Source organism: Drosophila erecta, unplaced genomic scaffold (genome assembly GCF_003286155.1).
Source record: "Drosophila erecta strain 14021-0224.00,06,07 unplaced genomic scaffold, DereRS2 tig00000000-arrow-pilon, whole genome shotgun sequence".
NCBI classification, from domain to species: Eukaryota; Metazoa; Arthropoda; class Insecta; order Diptera; family Drosophilidae; genus Drosophila; species Drosophila erecta.
In genome coordinates this window covers 3602681-3624846 of record NW_020825194.1, presented here as the reverse complement: position 1 = coordinate 3624846, position 22166 = coordinate 3602681, and the positions used below count along the sequence as shown (strand labels likewise).

The 22166-nt window shown below is 37.9% G+C and overlaps 1 protein-coding gene across 1 annotated transcript in view; it reads left to right on the top strand.

The window, feature by feature from the left end:
• The first annotated feature begins 274 nt into the window (after positions 1–274).
• The window catches only part of LOC6555425, a 48846-nt gene continuing 26954 nt past the window's right edge, over positions 275–22166 (top strand). Inside the window, exons 1-8 of the mRNA XM_001981404.3 lie at positions 275–462; positions 728–985; positions 1049–1265; positions 1326–1455; positions 4398–5075; positions 5509–6069; positions 20177–20500; positions 20558–21477. Coding sequence (XP_001981440.1) covers positions 389–462; positions 728–985; positions 1049–1265; positions 1326–1455; positions 4398–5075; positions 5509–6069; positions 20177–20500; positions 20558–21477 — 3162 coding nt within the window. The 5' untranslated portion in view covers positions 275–388. The remainder of the gene's footprint in view (positions 463–727; positions 986–1048; positions 1266–1325; positions 1456–4397; positions 5076–5508; positions 6070–20176; positions 20501–20557; positions 21478–22166) is intronic.

Here is a 22166-nt window from a genome sequence, read left to right as displayed (position 1 = left end):
ATTTTGAAATGAATGTTATCATGTTAACATTGGCGCCAATGAACTGTTACTGGTTTCTACCAGCTCATAACAGTACTGTAAATGCTGTGACTCAGGAAATAACAGTTTATTTCAACCAGTGGGCAGCAATTTATTAAGATTGTATATTCATGTTATTAATTCTGATTTAATATAAACAGAATCATATTCAAGCCTGTTAATTAAAAGTTTAAATATTTAATTTTTAATCTAACTTTGAGACCAGGGCTGGTCGCAATCGTTCTGGTTCAAAGCAGTGGAGCGATCTGGTAACACTGGCCGTACAGCTGATAGAAATCATAACAAAAGAGCAATGTTTTCCTGTGTTTATTTTTAAAAAGCGTTTTTAAGCGTTATTTCGGACGCGAAAATGGACAAATCCAGGTCCAGTGCCTACGATAAGTTCGTTGGCTTCGTGGAACAACTGCGGAATACAGAATGCAGGTGGGACTCAAGGCAAATTTGATTGTTTTCGGTTGCATCGAATGTTTTGGGGTGGAGACCGGCAACAGTTTGTTGCTCATTACGGAACAATATTGATTAAATTGTGGTGCCCAGGTGATTTCAGGAGGGTTTATTGCCCTTAAAATGAACCTACCAACTGGTTTGGCCACCCAAAACATTGGTTCAGCATTGAGCAATAAGTGCATCCGCTATGACGTCATGCCACATACCTGTACTAATACTTAATTAACTCAAATTCCCACAGCCAAAAGCAGAAGATCACCTGCTTCCAGCAGATTGCCGAGTGCATCATGTCGCCCTCGCTGGCGGGGCACATCAACTATGCCGCCCACTGCGGAACGGCCACGAATGTCCTGCTGCTGTTCTGCGAGGATGTGGATTCCGTGGTCCGGATGAGCGCCGAGGAAAACCTCAATAAGATCTTGAGGTCACTGGAGAAAACCCGCGTCAGTCGCATTCTTATGGATCTGTATGGTGAAATTAAGCGGAATGGTAACCAGAGGTAAGGAAACAAATATCCTTAAACTAAAACAATAAACTTATAAAAGGATAACTTTCTGCACAGGTCCTTGAGGATTTGCCTGAACTTGTTCTCTTACTATGCTCCACAAATAAAGGAGAAACACATCAAGTGGTATGCCGTGAGATTGCTCCAATGCATGACCACCATTTCCCAGCGCAAGGAGACGTTGCTCCAGGAGACTCTCTGCGACTTCGTCAAGCACTTTAGCCGACATATACAACAGGGTCTCAGCGACAGCGAATCCTGCAAACTGTTCGAGGTACAACAATATCCCTAAGTAATTTTATTTATATATTAAAATTTATGTTGGCTTTTGCAGACTTTTCTGGACCATATTAGCTCTGATTGTGCTGTCAAGCGTCGTTGTTCTGCCCAGAATTGCATCAGTCTGATTGAGAATGCACGCAATAGGAGCCTCATGGCCAGACATGGAGTCAACAAAGTGATGGGTAAGACAGCTTAAATAGGAAATGAATTGCCCGAGTATCATTACTAGCAACGATAGCCATGAGTAGTTCGTGATGTGTTAAAGAAGGGATTTTGCTTTTGATTAGAAATATTATTTACATACATCAGAATGATACAGTTGTAACAAAACACTGAAACTCTATTGTTATTTCGCAAAGAATAACACCATTAAATTTAACAATAACCTCGCATGTATAACTGCCCTATTGTTTGTCCAGTTTTGGATACACTAATCCACTATTCGGTGTTATCGCTGTTAGTTATTTAACGAACTTTCGCTACGACTCTTTCTGTCCAACAGAACGCTCTTTATATTCACATCAATAATGAAAGAGGTGTTTAAAAAGCGTGTAACGGGCAAATACTAAGCCTCACATAGATCTGCATATATGTAAATATAGTTAGTTCCGTGCTGGCTCTGCAGTTAAAAAATATTTTTAATATTCTAAAAAGCCGCAAATCCATGAAAAATACCTTACCAAAATATATAAAGCCATCGAACTGCGAAGTACGCGAGCGCGGGGATAGATGGTTTTTGGTTTTATTCAAACTCCCATTGTGAATGCAATCACAGCCATGGGTTTGTTTGTCTGTGGCCTGTGGGCGCTGAGGGGGCGTGGCACAATAAAAGTAACTAGACAGTTGATATAAATTATATTTCTACATTCCTGTTGGTTACCACGCGCAATCGATGGACGAGCCATCGAATGCAGAAATATACACACAACTATTTTTTTGAGATTTGTTTTGATTTTAGCCACCGATAGCAAGGCAGTTTTTATTTTAACATTTGCTGACTAGCGGACTGCAGCAATAACTGCAGCGGCAAAAACAAAAGTCATGGCAACGCGAGCCATGCGAAAGTGCTTAAAAATTGCAAACACAAATCATTTTTTATTGAATTTTCATGAAAATATTATTGGCAAACGTTCGACGAAGAGGTAAATGCACCATAGTTACATTCGCCATCGCCTTTTTATGAGTCGCATTGTCCAACAAAAAATTAAGTTTTAAACTCAAAGAAGCACATTGTTTGGCATTTGCAAACAATTGAAGTGATATGCCGGACTGGGAAAACTAATTCATTTGCTAGGACTACCTTTATGAAAGTCAAAATTCTGACCTCGCCCAAGTTCATATAAATTAAGCTTCGACTTGACTCTTACTTTGCTCTTTTCTTGTCCAAATGTTTACCTTCAAATCAACTCCTTCAGCTCCCGCTCCGATTGCTAGCTCTGCTCCTTTCCCAGCCGCCTACCGGTCTTCTAGTCCTGTGTCAACTTTATGCCACTTCTCGGTAAAGGCACAATGCCAGGCAACTCTTCAGCGCATCCTTATACAGTCTGGCGCCTCTTTTTATGGGCACCCATCATAGTACTTGGGCTGCCTGTGTTCTGGCATGCTCCTGGCATGCCCCAACAAACAGACACAAAGTACGGTGCTCAGACCTCAGAACTCAGAGCTCAGAGCCGGGAACCTAGATCCCAAACCCCAGAAGCCAAGCCCCAGACTCCAGACCTCAGAGCCGCCCTCACCCACGCCATCTCCGTTTGTTTGTCTCCGCCCGTAGACGAAATGAAATTTATGCACTTGGACACTTCCATGCAATAATTCATGCGAAATTGAATCAGATATTCATTCCTGTGCAGCTTTAAAGCGGATAATCAACGTTGTAAACAAATGCCAGCCGAACGAGGCCAACAACGCCGGCAACTGCAAAAGGGAGCTGGCAAAATTTATGTTGCCCACTGACTGATGCCGAGCTAAACAAAAAGTGCAAATTATTTTCCATGTCAACTGTGTGGCAGCATAAATGGCACAATGACCAATTCATAATCTGAAACCGCTGCTGATCTCTTTGAAAACGTTGTCCATGGCCCCCAGGTTGTCCATGTTGTAACATGGTCGAAAAAGTCAAAGTAATTATTTTCATTTTGGGCTTTTGCAGGGTCCGACAGTTGCAAATTTAATTATTATTCAGCTGGAACTGAATTCTTATTGGACTATGTGAAATATATATTCAGATAATTATTATTTTATTTATTTGATTTGTAATCAATTTGGTAGCTGCATTTAGTACAATTTTTGTCTTTGGGATTACTTCGGGATAACTTGATTCTAACTCTGCACTTTGCAGTAAGTAGGCCTCAAACTAAACACCTTTATTCGGGTGGCTATTAATTGCAGTCCTCGAACGTGCCCAGCATGAAGTACCCCAATCCTCTGCTCTTTCCGTTTTGGGCTCGCCAATTTTGCAGAAAGTTCTTGCGGCTTCTGCCGCAATTAATTGATACACATGGAAACAGGCCGCAAGTTGTGCTCAGCAAAGTCACTTGGCTGCCATGAGGGCCATGTAAAAAGTTTCTCCAGCGAGAAGTGTTTTCAATTTTGCGCCCCAAAGGAAGAAAATGAAAACTAATTGAGTAACAAACTTCCAACATGGCGTTTTGTGATTGGTGGCGTATACGTAATGAAACGACAAATAAGCGGAGACAACAAGAGCAAGAACTGCGGGAGGTCGAGGACTCAGTCCCAGTAGATGGGTGGTGGGTAGTGGAAAGTCTGTGCATGTGTGCACAGTCTATAAATATCAGATGGAAAGTTTTCAACGAGATAAATTTAATTGGAGGCAATTTGTTGCAAAACATATGAGGGAAAAGTTGCCAAGAACACGAAAGAAGTATGAACTGCAATTGGCCGGCCAAACGCCAAAGAAAGCGGGTAAAGGTATCTCCTATTGGTATTGGTATTGGTATTGCTATCTGTAAATGTATCTGTACCAGAAGCTCGCTTATTGCTTATTGAGCAAATTGGAATTGCCAGCACACGCTGCGCAAAAAGTTTGAAGAGCGTTTTTAATTTGTATCAACAGCAGCCGTAAGTTTCCCTCCATTAACTAACTTATCCCTATTATTTCTTGCAGAGCTCCTGCTGACGGATCAGCAAGCGAACAGTGTGCTGGGAGCCTTGGGGCTGTTGCGCCTCCTGCTGCCACAGCTCATACGCGGCTACCCGGGCGATAGCCACGAGGACTCCGAGTCCTTGGCCGGCCAGAAGCAGCAACAGCAGCAGACAACGACCTCCGACTGTCGGCAAATTATTGAAATTTATGATTATTGTTTGCACCTGCTGAGCACGCAGCACACCGCGAATCACGCTATCATAAATGCCACCCTGGAGGTCATCAATGGCATACTCCAGGCTGTGGACGCCGCATCCGATGGCCAATGTAGCCAGAGTCTGGGGCAAAGTTTGCGCCAACTGTTGTGCAATCAACAACTGCAGCACAATGAGTATTTGCGGCGAAGGAAATCATTAAAGAATCAAATATTCCAATTGAAAAATTACGAAGTGGCGACAAGTCAACAGCAGCTCGAGGATGGGGATGAGGATGTGGATGTGGATAAGCTGGTGGCTGGGGCCACTGCAATGCAAATGAAAAAGAATTCAAATGCAAAACTGCAGCAGGCGAAGTGTCGAGAGCAGCAGCATCAGCAGCAGCGTCAGCAGCAACAGCAACTCGAGGTTGACAACAGCTCGCTGGGAATTAATGCTTGGGAAGATGCCACGACCGAGGCTTCAAGTTCCGTCGCTGATGAAGGTAAGGCAAATAAGGCAGAATGCAAGTCGAGATGGTTTGTGGGCTTGCGTGTGGGAGTGTGGGAGTGTGTGCGCGCAGTCATGTGGAAATGTGACATGCTGACAGAGGATCAGGGGAACTGGGGGACAGGCGGGCGTGGCAGGACAGTGAGGACCGTGGGGGCAGACGTACGGACGGACGGACGGAACCAACAGACAGACCACGCCGAAATCAAGAAAATTGAGCAATTGCACAGGCTGATGGAGACACCCACACACAATGCACATATGAAAATTATTAGTGCATGCTTTTAGGCGGCGGCACATGCAGGAACGAGGTCAGGCGAAATTTGCATTTGCATTTGCCGCCAGCGGAATCCTGCACAAATATTTACACAAATTGTAGGGCTAAGCCATACTCACACTCATGCCCACACTATTTTTGCATTTTCCAGGGGGAGAGCCGGAGTCAACGAAGCAGCGCTGCCACATTAGAAATGCCGCACGCAGCATCAGCGAATGCGTTGCCTCGGATGAGGACAAGCAGGGGCAAGGACACCGCCAGCAGCAGGAGGAGGATGATGATGATGACGACGACGACGACGACATGGAGCTGCTGAGTGCCGAGTGTGATGACTTTACAACCCTGTCGCAACTAAATGAACAACAACAGGCGCTGTCAGCGGCATTGAAATTGCCCGCAACAACAGCAGCAACATCAGAGGACGATATACTGATTGATGTTGATGCCGATGTCGGGGGGCTCCCTAAACCGCAGCATCAGTCATCTCTGCAGAATCTGCTCGCCGGCAGCGATGACAAATCCCAGCATTTGAGTGACATCGACAATGAATCTTTCAACAGCATCGATTTCGAAGCCGAAATCACAATTGCCGGCAGCAAAGAGCAACAGCAGCAGCAGCAGCAACATCCAACGGCGGATGATACGGTGGAATCCGGCGATGCAACAGCAATTGGCACATTCTTCAACAATCTGCTGTCGCATTCCAATGCAGGTGAGACAGCCATAACTATGATACGATATTCCATTTCGTGCAAATATTTCATTAGCAAAGTTCAAAGTTAGCGGAGCAAGTTCAAAACTATTTCCATTTGATGTTATTGCATTTCACGGTCTACCGCAGTCGCCACCAAATCCCATTTTGCTCACATTTTTGATTTTCGCCATTTGTTTTTTTGCGCCAAACAATTGCGCATCTATTTGCAATATTCGGGTGGCATTCGATGGCATTATTTGCATAATTGCGACAGCGCTGCAGACGTGACTCGCAGCCAAGGCAATTGCACTTGCGAATTAATGAAGCGTAATTGTTGCCGAGTTGTCGAGTGAAATTAGGCAATTCGTGCACAAGGATCTCGCCTTCTAAAGAGGAAGGATGTAACTCTAAAAATATCGATTTTATCGAAATAATCTACCATTAAGTTTTTATGAGAAGGTTATCTTCAGTTTGTTTTACTTGAGTTCGAAGAGTTGACCCAGACTAATTGGGTTTTCTATTTTTAGTAGCTCAGCTTAGCTTAGTTTTCAATACTTAATATTATTTAGTTTAAGTTAACTTTTTATTCTTACAATAATTTCTCCCCGTGCACTTAAGATGCATCTTGTTGTCAGAGTCTTCAGTTGACGTGGGCAAACAAAGCTCTGCACCCTTGACTCTAATGCTGTTTGCTGACTTTTCGATCCCAATTGATACTGCAATCAATCGGTGATATAATTTATTTTAATATTTAAATTGCTCGACTCGGAGTAACGAGCACCATAAGTATGCCCCACTTTATCCCTGACCTATAAATGGAAATGAAGGAAGAAGGACGACTGGCAGACATGATGCCAGACCCATGTCCTGTCGTTAGTTAGTGCGCGGGGGTGGAGGCTAGTAATAAACAAAGGAAATGTACTGCACTGAGCCGGAAGTACTAATTAAGCGAATGAGTTGTGGGCGGGGCACAGAGAGTACTGGACTGTGGGAGGGGGGTGAAGGGCATGAAGACAACTGGTTGGGCGAAGGACGAGATGGGGTGCGTATAAAAACCCACATCCACTTGACGTAAATGTTGGGCTTAAATCCGGCATTTCTTGTGTGTGTAAGTCTCTGCGAGGGATGCGGATTAAGCTTGAAACATGGCAATGCATTTGCGCTGTGCGATGGCCCCCAAAAACTACCCGCTCTCCCCCCGCCCGCCAGCACGCCAACCTCATTGCTGGTTTTCTTGTGCCGCCACTGCCACTTGGCCAAAGCATCACACTGCAAGTTGGCAACAAAGTGGTTAAGACAAATGGGTTACGTGATAAAATGCGGTTACTCAAATTGCATGTATGCAAGCTTACATGTTGTGTCACAGTATACGTACACGAATACTTATACATATACGTATGTGTTTTCGGCGCGGGTGTGCATGGTGTGCATGGTGTGTGTTGTGTGTGTGTACGGGTTTATTTAGCATTGCCAGGAACAGTCGGCCAAAACGAGAGGAGCCAGCCATCAGTTGCTGCACTTTGCCTGCGCTGCGCTTGGCTCCTTTTTATTTTCGTCCTGCCCACCGCGTTGTTACTGCCATTGTTGTTGTTGTTGTTATCCTTTCTGGGCCGCATTAGTTGTTTTTGCTATTGTGCACTTATGCGCTATCAGCCTTTTTGCGCTGCTTCCCTCGTCCGTCCGCGGTAGTTATTGCCGCTTGTTTGTTTTTGTTTCTATAAATATGTACACATATATCTAGGGCTATATGTGTGCTCAGATATGTGAAGCCGCAGCCAGATCCGCCCGTCTTTATCTGCACCACAGCCCCGACGATTAGTATACTCTTGGAAGTACTCCAGTGACATAGCCTTGCGATCTGGGCTTTTAATAGAAGCATCCTTGCTTTTAGTTTGAAAGGAATTAAGGTCGGATGTTCGGTAGCTTAGCCAGTAACTTATAGCAATAATGGCAAAATGCATACTATAATAGCAATAAGGTAAATATGTAAATGAATCAGCTTAGTAGCTTTATGAGAAAATAGCGCATCGCGGCTTTCATTTTGTTTAGGCCAGCCCCGTTATCCTATGTATATTCATATACCATTTTTATACTCGTTACTCGTGGATTAAAAGGGTATAGTAGATCCGTTTGAAGGGCATACCTCTAAATGTTTCTGGAGCAATTCTCTAAAAATCTGCATTCAAATGTAAAATTTTATTTTTTTAAATTTTTTTTGTTATTTTTCTGATGTGATGATGTTGTAGAAACTCAAAAATGTCCCAAGACTGAAGTTCTAAAGTCCATAACTCAACTAATCTTAATCGGATTTTGAAGTGGCATACCTTTAAATGTTTCTGGAGCAATTCTCTAAAAAACTGCATTCAAATTTGGAAATTTATTTTTTCAACATTTTTTTGTAATTTTTCTGATGTTATAGTGTTTTGGAAATTCAAAAATGTCCCAAGGCTAAAGTTCTAAAGTCCATAACTCAACTTATCTTAATCGGATTTTGAAGTGGCATACCTCTAAATGTTTCGGAAGCAATTCTCTAAAACTCTGCATTCAAATGTAAAAATTTTTTTTTTTAAATTTTTTTTTTAATTTTTCTGATGTGATGATGTAGAAATTCAAAAATGTGCCAAGACTGAAGTTCTAAAGTCCATAACTCAACTTATCCTAATCGGATTTTGAAGTGGCATACCTCTAAATGTTTCTGGAGCAATTCTCTAAAAATCTGCATTCAAATGTAAAATTTTATTTTTTTTAATTTTTTTTGTAATTTTTCTGATGTGATGATGTTGTAGAAATTCAAAAATATGCCAAGACTGAAGTTTTAAAGTCCATAACTCAACTTATCTTAATCGGATTTTGAAGTGGCATACCTCTAAATGTTTCTGGAGCAATTCTCTAAAAATCTGCATTCAAATGTAAAATTTTATTTTTTTAAATTTTTTTTGTAATTTTTCTGATGTGATGATGTTGTAGAAATTCAAAAATGTGCCAAGACTGAAGTTCTAAAGTCCATAACTCAACTTATCTTAATCGGATTTTGAAGTGGCATACCTCTAAATGTTTCTGGAGCAATTCTCTAAAAATCTGCATTCAAATGTAAAATTTTATTTTTTTAAATTTTTTTTGTTATTTTTCTGATGTGATGATGTTGTAGAAACTCAAAAATGTCCCAAGACTGAAGTTCTAAAGTCCATAACTCAACTAATCTTAATCGGATTTTGAAGTGGCATACCTTTAAATGTTTCTGGAGCAATTCTCTAAAAAACTGCATTCAAATTTGGAAATTTATTTTTTCAACATTTTTTTGTAATTTTTCTGATGTTATAGTGTTTTGGAAATTCAAAAATGTCCCAAGGCTAAAGTTCTAAAGTCCATAACTCAACTTATCTTAATCGGATTTTGAAGTGGCATACCTCTAAATGTTTCTGGAGCAATTCTCTAAAACTCTGCATTCAAATGTAAAAATTTTTTTTTTTAAATTTTTTTTTTTAATTTTTCTGATGTGATGATGTTGTAGAAATTCAAAAATGTGCCAAGACTGAAGTTCTAAAGTCCATAACTCAACTTATCCTAATCGGATTTTGAAGTGGCATACCTCTAAATGTTTCTGGAGCAATTCTCTAAAAATCTGCATTCAAATGTAAAATTTTATTTTTTTTAATTTTTTTTGTAATTTTTCTGATGTGATGATGTTGTAGAAATTCAAAAATATGCCAAGACTGAAGTTTTAAAGTCCATAACTCAACTTATCTTAATCGGATTTTGAAGTGGCATACCTCTAAATGTTTCTGGAGCAATTCTCTAAAAATCTGCATTCAAATGTAAAATTTTATTTTTTTAAATTTTTTTTGTAATTTTTCTGATGTGATGATGTTGTAGAAATTCAAAAATGTGCCAAGACTGAAGTTCTAAAGTCCATAACTCAACTTATCTTAATCGGATTTTGAAGTGGCATACCTCTAAATGTTTCTGGAGCAATTCTCTAAAACTCTGCATTCAAATGTCAAATTTTTTTTTTTTTAATTTTTTTTTTAATTTTTCTGATGTGATGATGTTGTAGAAATTCAAAAATGTGCCAAGACTGAAGTTCTAAAGTCCATAACTCAACTTATCTTAATCGGATTTTGAAGTGGCCTACCTCTAAATGTTTCTGGAGCAATTCTCTAAAAAACTGCATTCAAATTTGGAAACTTATTTTTTCAACATTTTTTTGTAATTTTTCTGATGTTATGATGTAGAAGAAATTCGAAAATGCCCCAAGGCTGAAGTTCTAAAGTCCATATCTCAACTTATCTTAATCGGATTTTGAAGTGGCATACCTCTAAATGTTTCTGGAGCAATTCTCCATAAAACTGCATTTAAATTTGGAAATTTATTTTTTCAACATTTTTTTGTAATTTTCTGATGTTATGATGTTGAAGAAATTCGAAAATGCCCCAAGGCTGAAGTTCTAAAGTCCATATCTCAACTTATCTTAATCGGATTTTGAAGTGGCATACCTCTAAATGTTTCTGGAGCAATTCTCCATAAAACTGCATTCAAATTTGGAAATTTATTTTTTCAACATTTTTTTGTAATTTTCTGATGTTATGATGTTGAAGAAATTCAAAAATGTCCCAAGGCTGAAGTTCTAAAGTCCATATCTCAACTTATCTTAATCGGATTTTGAAGTGGCATACCTTTAAATGTTTCTGGAGCAATTCTCTATAAAACTGCATTCAAATTTGGAAATTTATTTTTTCAACATTTTTTTGTAATTTTTCTGATGTTATGATGTAGAAGAAATTCGAAAATGCCCCAAGGCTGAAGTTCTAAAGTCCATATCTCAACTTATCTTAATCGGATTTTGAAGTGGCATACCTCTAAATGTTTCTGGAGCAATTCTCCATAAAACTGCATTCAAATTTGGAAATTTATTTTTTCAACATTTTTTTGTAATTTTCTGATGTTATGATGTTGAAGAAATTCAAAAATGTCCCAAGGCTGAAGTTCTAAAGTCCATATCTCAACTTATCTTAATCGGATTTTGAAGTGGCATACCTTTAAATGTTTCTGGAGCAATTCTCTATAAAACTGCATTCAAATTTGGAAATTTATTTTTTCAACATTTTTTTGTAATTTTTCTGATGTTATGATGTAGAAGAAATTCGAAAATGCCCCAAGGCTGAAGTTCTAAAGTCCATATCTCAACTTATCTTAATCGGATTTTGAAGGGGCATACCTCTAAATGTTTCTGGAGCAATTCTCCATAAAACTGCATTCAAATTTGGAAATTTATTTTTTCAACATTTTTTTGTAATTTTCTGATGTTGAAGAAATTCGAAAATGCCCCAAGGCTGAAGTTCTAAAGTCCATATCTCAACTTATCTTAATCGGATTTTGAAGTGGCATACCTCTAAATGTTTCTGGAGCAATTCTCCATAAAACTGCATTCAAATTTGGAAATTTATTTTTTCAACATTTTTTTGTAATTTTCTGATGTTATGATGTTGAAGAAATTCAAAAATGTCCCAAGGCTGAAGTTCTAAAGTCCATATCTCAACTTATCTTAATCGGATTTTGAAGTGGCATACCTTTAAATGTTTCTGGAGCAATTCTCTATAAAACTGCATTCAAATTTGGAAATTTATTTTTTCAACATTTTTTTGTAATTTTCTGATGTTATGATGTTGAAGAAATTCGAAAATGCCCCAAGGCTGAAGTTCTAAAGTCCATATCTCAACTTATCTTAATCGGATTTTGAAGTGGCATACCTCTAAATGTTTCTGGAGCAATTCTCCATAAAACTGCATTCAAATTTGGAAATTTATTTTTTCAACATTTTTTTGTAATTTTCTGATGTTATGATGTTGAAGAAATTCAAAAATGTCCCAAGGCTGAAGTTCTAAAGTCCATATCTCAACTTATCTTAATCGGATTTTGAAGTGGCATACCTTTAAATGTTTCTGGAGCAATTCTCTATAAAACTGCATTCAAATTTGGAAATTTATTTTTTCAACATTTTTTTGTAATTTTTCTGATGTTATGATGTAGAAGAAATTCGAAAATGCCCCAAGGCTGAAGTTCTAAAGTCCATATCTCAACTTATCTTAATCGGATTTTGAAGTGGCATACCTCTAAATGTTTCTGGAGCAATTCTCCATAAAACTGCATTCAAATTTGGAAATTTATTTTTTCAACATTTTTTTGTAATTTTCTGATGTTATGATGTTGAAGAAATTCGAAAATGCCCCAAGGCTGAAGTTCTAAAGTCCATATCTCAACTTATCTTAATCGGATTTTGAAGTGGCATACCTCTAAATGTTTCTGGAGCAATTCTCCATAAAACTGCATTCAAATTTGGAAATTTATTTTTTCAACATTTTTTTGTAATTTTCTGATGTTATGATGTTGAAGAAATTCAAAAATGTCCCAAGGCTGAAGTTCTAAAGTCCATATCTCAACTTATCTTAATCGGATTTTGAAGGGGCATACCTCTAAATGTTTCTGGAGCAATTCTCCATAAAACTGCATTCAAATTTGGAAATTTATTTTTTCAACATTTTTTTGTAATTTTCTGATGTTGAAGAAATTCGAAAATGCCCCAAGGCTGAAGTTCTAAAGTCCATATCTCAACTTATCTTAATCGGATTTTGAAGTGGCATACCTCTAAATGTTTCTGGAGCAATTCTCCATAAAACTGCATTCAAATTTGGAAATTTATTTTTTCAACATTTTTTTGTAATTTTCTGATGTTATGATGTTGAAGAAATTCAAAAATGTCCCAAGGCTGAAGTTCTAAAGTCCATATCTCAACTTATCTTAATCGGATTTTGAAGTGGCATACCTTTAAATGTTTCTGGAGCAATTCTCTATAAAACTGCATTCAAATTTGGAAATTTATTTTTTCAACATTTTTTTGTAATTTTCTGATGTTATGATGTTGAAGAAATTCGAAAATGCCCCAAGGCTGAAGTTCTAAAGTCCATATCTCAACTTATCTTAATCGGATTTTGAAGTGGCATACCTCTAAATGTTTCTGGAGCAATTCTCCATAAAACTGCATTCAAATTTGGAAATTTATTTTTTCAACATTTTTTTGTAATTTTTCTGATGTTATGATGTAGAAGAAATTCGAAAATGCCCCAAGGCTGAAGTTCTAAAGTCCATATCTCAACTTATCTTAATCGGATTTTGAAGTGGCATACCTCTAAATGTTTCTGGAGCAATTCTCCATAAAACTGCATTCAAATTTGGAAATTTATTTTTTCAACATTTTTTTGTAATTTTCTGATGTTATGATGTTGAAGAAATTCGAAAATGCCCCAAGGCTGAAGTTCTAAAGTCCATATCTCAACTTATCTTAATCGGATTTTGAAGTGGCATACCTTTAAATGTTTCTGGAGCAATTCTCTATAAAACTGCATTCAAATTTGGAAATTTATTTTTTCAACATTTTTTTGTAATTTTCTGATGTTATGATGTTGAAGAAATTCAAAAATGTCCCAAGGCTGAAGTTCTAAAGTCCATATCTCAACTTATCTTAATCGGATTTTGAAGTGGCATACCTCTAAATGTTTCTGGAGCAATTCTCTAAAAATCTGCATTCAAATGTAAAATTTTATTTTTAAAATTTTTTTTATAATTTTTCTGATGTTATGATGTTGAAGAAATTCAAAAGTGTCCCAAGGTTGAAGTTCTATAGTCCATATCTCAACTTATCTTAATCGGATTTTGAAGTGGCATACCTCTAAATGTTTCTGGAGCAATTCTCTAAAAATCTGCATTCAAATGTAAAATTTTATTTTTTTTAATTTTTTTTGTAATTTTTCTGATGTGATGATGTTGTAGAAATTCAAAAATATGCCAAGACTGAAGTTTTAAAGTCCATAACTCAACTTATCTTAATCGGATTTTGAAGTGGCATACCTCTAAATGTTTCTGGAGCAATTCTCTAAAAATCTGCATTCAAATGTAAAATTTTATTTTTTTAAATTTTTTTTGTAATTTTTCTGATGTGATGATGTTGTAGAAATTCAAAAATGTGCCAAGACTGAAGTTCTAAAGTCCATAACTCAACTTATCTTAATCGGATTTTGAAGTGGCATACCTCTAAATGTTTCTGGAGCAATTCTCTAAAACTCTGCATTCAAATGTCAAATTTTTTTTTTTTTAATTTTTTTTTTAATTTTTCTGATGTGATGATGTTGTAGAAATTCAAAAATGTGCCAAGACTGAAGTTCTAAAGTCCATAACTCAACTTATCTTAATCGGATTTTGAAGTGGCCTACCTCTAAATGTTTCTGGAGCAATTCTCTAAAAAACTGCATTCAAATTTGGAAACTTATTTTTTCAACATTTTTTTGTAATTTTTCTGATGTTATGATGTAGAAGAAATTCGAAAATGCCCCAAGGCTGAAGTTCTAAAGTCCATATCTCAACTTATCTTAATCGGATTTTGAAGTGGCATACCTCTAAATGTTTCTGGAGCAATTCTCCATAAAACTGCATTCAAATTTGGAAATTTATTTTTTCAACATTTTTTTGTAATTTTCTGATGTTATGATGTTGAAGAAATTCGAAAATGCCCCAAGGCTGAAGTTCTAAAGTCCATATCTCAACTTATCTTAATCGGATTTTGAAGTGGCATACCTCTAAATGTTTCTGGAGCAATTCTCCATAAAACTGCATTCAAATTTGGAAATTTATTTTTTCAACATTTTTTTGTAATTTTCTGATGTTATGATGTTGAAGAAATTCAAAAATGTCCCAAGGCTGAAGTTCTAAAGTCCATATCTCAACTTATCTTAATCGGATTTTGAAGTGGCATACCTTTAAATGTTTCTGGAGCAATTCTCTATAAAACTGCATTCAAATTTGGAAATTTATTTTTTCAACATTTTTTTGTAATTTTTCTGATGTTATGATGTAGAAGAAATTCGAAAATGCCCCAAGGCTGAAGTTCTAAAGTCCATATCTCAACTTATCTTAATCGGATTTTGAAGTGGCATACCTCTAAATGTTTCTGGAGCAATTCTCCATAAAACTGCATTCAAATTTGGAAATTTATTTTTTCAACATTTTTTTGTAATTTTCTGATGTTATGATGTTGAAGAAATTCAAAAATGTCCCAAGGCTGAAGTTCTAAAGTCCATATCTCAACTTATCTTAATCGGATTTTGAAGTGGCATACCTTTAAATGTTTCTGGAGCAATTCTCTATAAAACTGCATTCAAATTTGGAAATTTATTTTTTCAACATTTTTTTGTAATTTTTCTGATGTTATGATGTAGAAGAAATTCGAAAATGCCCCAAGGCTGAAGTTCTAAAGTCCATATCTCAACTTATCTTAATCGGATTTTGAAGGGGCATACCTCTAAATGTTTCTGGAGCAATTCTCCATAAAACTGCATTCAAATTTGGAAATTTATTTTTTCAACATTTTTTTGTAATTTTCTGATGTTGAAGAAATTCGAAAATGCCCCAAGGCTGAAGTTCTAAAGTCCATATCTCAACTTATCTTAATCGGATTTTGAAGTGGCATACCTCTAAATGTTTCTGGAGCAATTCTCCATAAAACTGCATTCAAATTTGGAAATTTATTTTTTCAACATTTTTTTGTAATTTTCTGATGTTGAAGAAATTCGAAAATGCCCCAAGGCTGAAGTTCTAAAGTCCATATCTCAACTTATCTTAATCGGATTTTGAAGTGGCATACCTCTAAATGTTTCTGGAGCAATTCTCCATAAAACTGCATTCAAATTTGGAAATTTATTTTTTCAACATTTTTTTGTAATTTTCTGATGTTATGATGTTGAAGAAATTCAAAAATGTCCCAAGGCTGAAGTTCTAAAGTCCATATCTCAACTTATCTTAATCGGATTTTGAAGTGGCATACCTTTAAATGTTTCTGGAGCAATTCTCTATAAAACTGCATTCAAATTTGGAAATTTATTTTTTCAACATTTTTTTGTAATTTTCTGATGTTATGATGTTGAAGAAATTCGAAAATGCCCCAAGGCTGAAGTTCTAAAGTCCATATCTCAACTTATCTTAATCGGATTTTGAAGTGGCATACCTCTAAATGTTTCTGGAGCAATTCTCCATAAAACTGCATTCAAATTTGGAAATTTATTTTTTCAACATTTTTTTGTAATTTTCTGATGTTATGATGTTGAAGAAATTCAAAAATGTCCCAAGGCTGAAGTTCTAAAGTCCATATCTCAACTTATCTTAATCGGATTTTGAAGTGGCATACCTTTAAATGTTTCTGGAGCAATTCTCTATAAAACTGCATTCAAATTTGGAAATTTATTTTTTCAACATTTTTTTGTAATTTTTCTGATGTTATGATGTAGAAGAAATTCGAAAATGCCCCAAGGCTGAAGTTCTAAAGTCCATATCTCAACTTATCTTAATCGGATTTTGAAGTGGCATACCTCTAAATGTTTCTGGAGCAATTCTCCATAAAACTGCATTCAAATTTGGAAATTTATTTTTTCAACATTTTTTTGTAATTTTCTGATGTTATGATGTTGAAGAAATTCGAAAATGCCCCAAGGCTGAAGTTCTAAAGTCCATATCTCAACTTATCTTAATCGGATTTTGAAGTGGCATACCTCTAAATGTTTCTGGAGCAATTCTCCATAAAACTGCATTCAAATTTGGAAATTTATTTTTTCAACATTTTTTTGTAATTTTCTGATGTTATGATGTTGAAGAAATTCAAAAATGTCCCAAGGCTGAAGTTCTAAAGTCCATATCTCAACTTATCTTAATCGGATTTTGAAGGGGCATACCTCTAAATGTTTCTGGAGCAATTCTCCATAAAACTGCATTCAAATTTGGAAATTTATTTTTTCAACATTTTTTTGTAATTTTCTGATGTTATGATGTTGAAGAAATTCGAAAATGCCCCAAGGCTGAAGTTCTAAAGTCCATATCTCAACTTATCTTAATCGGATTTTGAAGTGGCATACCTCTAAATGTTTCTGGAGCAATTCTCCATAAAACTGCATTCAAATTTGGAAATTTATTTTTTCAACATTTTTTTGTAATTTTCTGATGTTATGATGTTGAAGAAATTCAAAAATGTCCCAAGGCTGAAGTTCTAAAGTCCATATCTCAACTTATCTTAATCGGATTTTGAAGGGGCATACCTCTAAATGTTTCTGGAGCAATTCTCCATAAAACTGCATTCAAATTTGGAAATTTATTTTTTCAACATTTTTTTGTAATTTTCTGATGTTGAAGAAATTCGAAAATGCCCCAAGGCTGAAGTTCTAAAGTCCATATCTCAACTTATCTTAATCGGATTTTGAAGTGGCATACCTCTAAATGTTTCTGGAGCAATTCTCCATAAAACTGCATTCAAATTTGGAAATTTATTTTTTCAACATTTTTTTGTAATTTTCTGATGTTATGATGTTGAAGAAATTCGAAAATGCCCCAAGGCTGAAGTTCTAAAGTCCATATCTCAACTTATCTTAATCGGATTTTGAAGTGGCATACCTTTAAATGTTTCTGGAGCAATTCTCTATAAAACTGCATTCAAATTTGGAAATTTATTTTTTCAACATTTTTTTGTAATTTTCTGATGTTATGATGTTGAAGAAATTCGAAAATGCCCCAAGGCTGAAGTTCTAAAGTCCATATCTCAACTTATCTTAATCGGATTTTGAAGTGGCATACCTCTAAATGTTTCTGGAGCAATTCTCCATAAAACTGCATTCAAATTTGGAAATTTATTTTTTCAACATTTTTTTGTAATTTTTCTGATGTTATGATGTAGAAGAAATTCGAAAATGCCCCAAGGCTGAAGTTCTAAAGTCCATATCTCAACTTATCTTAATCGGATTTTGAAGTGGCATACCTCTAAATGTTTCTGGAGCAATTCTCCATAAAACTGCATTCAAATTTGGAAATTTATTTTTTCAACATTTTTTTGTAATTTTCTGATGTTATGATGTTGAAGAAATTCGAAAATGCCCCAAGGCTGAAGTTCTAAAGTCCATATCTCAACTTATCTTAATCGGATTTTGAAGTGGCATACCTTTAAATGTTTCTGGAGCAATTCTCTATAAAACTGCATTCAAATTTGGAAATTTATTTTTTCAACATTTTTTTGTAATTTTCTGATGTTATGATGTTGAAGAAATTCAAAAATGTCCCAAGGCTGAAGTTCTAAAGTCCATATCTCAACTTATCTTAATCGGATTTTGAAGTGGCATACCTCTAAATGTTTCTGGAGCAATTCTCTAAAAATCTGCATTCAAATGTAAAATTTTATTTTTAAAATTTTTTTTATAATTTTTCTGATGTTATGATGTTGAAGAAATTCAAAAGTGTCCCAAGGTTGAAGTTCTATAGTCCATATCTCAACTTATCTTAATCGGATTTTGAAGTGGCATACCTCTAAATGTTTCTGGGGCAATTCTCTAAAAATCTGCATTCAAATGTATAAATTTATTTTTTTAAATTTTTTTTGTAATTTTTCTGATGTAATGATGTTGTAGAAACTCAAAAATGTGCCAAGACTGAAGTTCTAAAGTCCATGCAGTAAATTTTTTTATATTATAAAAATTTTTATTAACTTTTTGAATTTTTTTTTACACAATTTTTACCGATATTACAGAAAATGTGGAAATTTCTCGTTTGCACTTTCACTAGCTGAGTAACGGGTATCTGATAGTCGGGAACTCGAATATAGCATTCTATCTTTTTTTTTTCGTGCTTTGGTCCTTTCCTATACTGCTTTTTTTTATACCCTTTCGCTGCATCCACATATGTAACTTGAGCAGTAAAAAACATTTGCTTGTGTGCTGGTAGGCGGAGAGTTTTGCACGTCCGTGTGGCGGGCATAAAGTAGCAGCCATGGAACCATCACTCCACCGTCCTCCTCGCGTTTTTGCCGACCAGAGCGCGCGTTTCCCACGCGGTTTTCATTGTCGCCTAGTTTGGGGTTTCGCTCCTTTTTTGCTTATACGCTTCAAAGTTGTATTTGCCATTTTTGTGTGCTGCATTTTTGTTTTGCGTTTTCAGCGTGATTTTATAATAAAAGGAAAACACTCGACCGAAGTTGCGGAGCTGCTGCCGTTTTCACTTTTATGGAGGCGAAGCTATTAAAGCATAAAATGCCAGGCAACCCCAAACATAATTACCGGCGAGTGTACGAGCACGAAAGTTGCATAAAACTGCATGCAGAAATCCCTGATTTCTGGCTGCTTTTATGAGCACCCAGCTTTTCCTAATTTGAGGGATAATTCAGATTGCTGGTTTTGGTAAATCAGTTTTTTTTTTTAGAAGTTGGATTACTTGTTTAATGCCAGATGTGCTGCTTAATCTCTGATATGAGCTCTTGTCGATGGGGTTTTAGTATATTGAAAGTGAAAAATGTGAAAAATCGAATATGAAGAACTGCTGTTTTTTTCGTTTTTAGATGTTTCAATTCGTAGCATAGTTTTGGATTCATTGTAACCAATTTGTTGAACTTAGCACTCCCCACTTAAAGGATGTGTTCCTGAAACACTGATCAGGCTTCCTCGGTAGTTGGTTTATCTGCTCCGAACAATACATGCGAGCACTCTGGCCATAAAGTGCTCTGCTGCTTCCGTTGGCCGCAGTCGTGGAATCGTGGTTGCTCTAATTTTTACAGCTCTTGCATGCGGCCGGAACATCCATTAGAACAATAACAAAGAACAACAACTACGACAGGGAAAGCCACAACAAGTGCATCTAAAAGATGCAGCCATTTTTAACCCACTTAAGTGGTCAGTGAGGGAAGCGAGTGGCTGCACTATGCTCGTACTTTCCATGAAATTGAAGTTTTCAATTAATTTTCAATACAAGATGGAGAACCGGGAAGTTTGCCCGCGGCGGCAAGCTAATAGAACAACATAAAAAGTAGCTAGGAAAATAGTTTCAGCGGTTTTGCCCCCCTCACACACAACAATACATACACACATACATCCTAGCCAGATACTTGTGCCCTCATGGCTCACAAAGTTTGCCACGATAGACGAATGTGCCGGGTAATTGGCCGTCTGGAGTGGCCGCAAATTAGCCAACGCCATTGCTGGCATTAGTGTCAAACCAAGTTATCTGCTAGACCTTCGACGGGGCGCTCTAACTCTAGTGGCTTTTGTGCTTCCAGCTTCGGAGTCGGTCAGTAAGCTCTTTCGTCAATCAAGCGGCTCTAAGTCCACGCCCACCAAGTCCGCATCCACTCCCGCTCCCGCCGACAAATCGGATGCAATCTCATCCGCCTCGCTCACGCTCTCGCTCAGCTCCTTGGCCAGCAGCAACCTGGAGCCACCGGAGCGGCAGCCCTCGATTGCGGAGACGCCCACGCCGGTGGAGGACTCCTGCTCGATAACCGCCTCCCACACAGCCTCCACAGCCCTCATGATGGATGCTCCGGCCGTGGAAGTGGCGGCCTCTAAGCCCGAAACACCGCAGCTGCGTGGCACGCCCAACGGTAAGTCGCTGGCTGTCGCACCTAGGAGACACTAATTAGAAGCTTTTTTCTCCGCAGCTAATCCCTTTCTAGTGGAGAACTCGCCGCTCCGGCAGACAGTTGTCGGTCGTGCCCTGATCACCGTAAAAATTGGCAGCATCCTGGAGCAGTCGTTGGTCTACTATACGGCTCGCTTGGTGGCAGCTCGGTTTCTGCTCAGTGGACAGGCGGCGGGGTTGCAGCCCGATAGCATCAGCAGAGTGTCCATCAAGAGCCTCTCCTTAGCCGTGATTGCCCAATGTGTGCGCTTATCGCCGAGGATTCTTCAACTCAGCCTGGAGATTAGCGAGCAGGAACTGCAGCTGCTGGAGGAGGCCACCTCTCGGACTGATAGTGGTGATAGCACTCAAGTTTCGAGCCCTCAAAGCAGCGACAATTCCCAGGTAGGCGGAGAGAAGCCGCCGCTAGATAGTAGTCTGGTTGAGACTAGCCTGGAGGAGAACCTGCTTCTGCTGGACATTAAGGATGATCACTTTGGGCCAAGCACCTGTCCAGCATACTTGCAGTCAGCAACGCCCACCCTAAGTCGCAGTGCAGACGCTGCAGTTCTCCTACTTGAAGGTACTACTTCATCGTCATCTGCCAAGAAATCGGAAGAGAAACTCTCCAAGTCCGAGATCGTTGGAAGCTCGTATAGACCCACTGTGGCAGTTGAGGATGTGCCGCCATTGAGCATGCCTCCACGTCCACCCAAGCGCACAAAGTCAACACGCAGTCGTGCAGGAGTTTTCGGAGCAACTTCTACCACCGAGAGCTCTCCACCTCAAGACCGTCAGAAGCTTTCGGATATCCTGCTCTTTCATGACCACTGCGATCCCATCTTGCGGGGTGGCGTCCAGCAGGTTGTGGGTAACTTCCTGCAATCCAGTGGGGCTGGACTGTTTCTGGATCTGCAACGTGGTCTTGGCCTGCAACACTTGTTGGCCATTTTGCTGAAGGTGAGTGCGTCGATAGTCCCACACACGATATTCACACAAGGTGTTTCATAGCCAGAGGCACTCTGGCGAAAGTTCCTTTAATGGGTTGGTACCCACCTGCCGGTGCCTGGTTAATGGTAAGCTACATTACATGTATGCTAACCCGCTTTGTATATCTGGCGCTATATCTTTGTCATAGCACGCCCACTTGCACTCCTTCCTTCCTCTTTCACTACTTCATTTTCTTCCCTGCGTTTGCATAACGCATACGCCACGTTGTGCGACTATTTGCTTTACCCTGCGTATGGTTTAGAGACTTGGTTAGGGTGTTGGTTTGGGCATTAAACTATAGATAACGCACATTTTTCTTATCAGTGCCTTAATAAACGCAACAAAAAAACTAGTTCGTTCAGAGGAAAAAAATAAGTTAATTCAAGAATTTCACTTACAAATTTCAAATTCTCAGAGCATTCCATCTTCGACTGGCCTGGATTATTATGTGGCAGTAGCGCAGTCCGCCCTCTATTTTCCCCTCTGAGCAAACATTCTATATCTATAAATATGTGCCCCCACCTTTTCGCTGTACTTTTTTCTATGTTAAACCATCAAGCTAACATATTTTAACACATGCAGGCAAACACACACGGACACGGACACGTGTCCATATCAATGGCTGCCTTTTGAATATTTTCCAACTCCGGCCACCAACT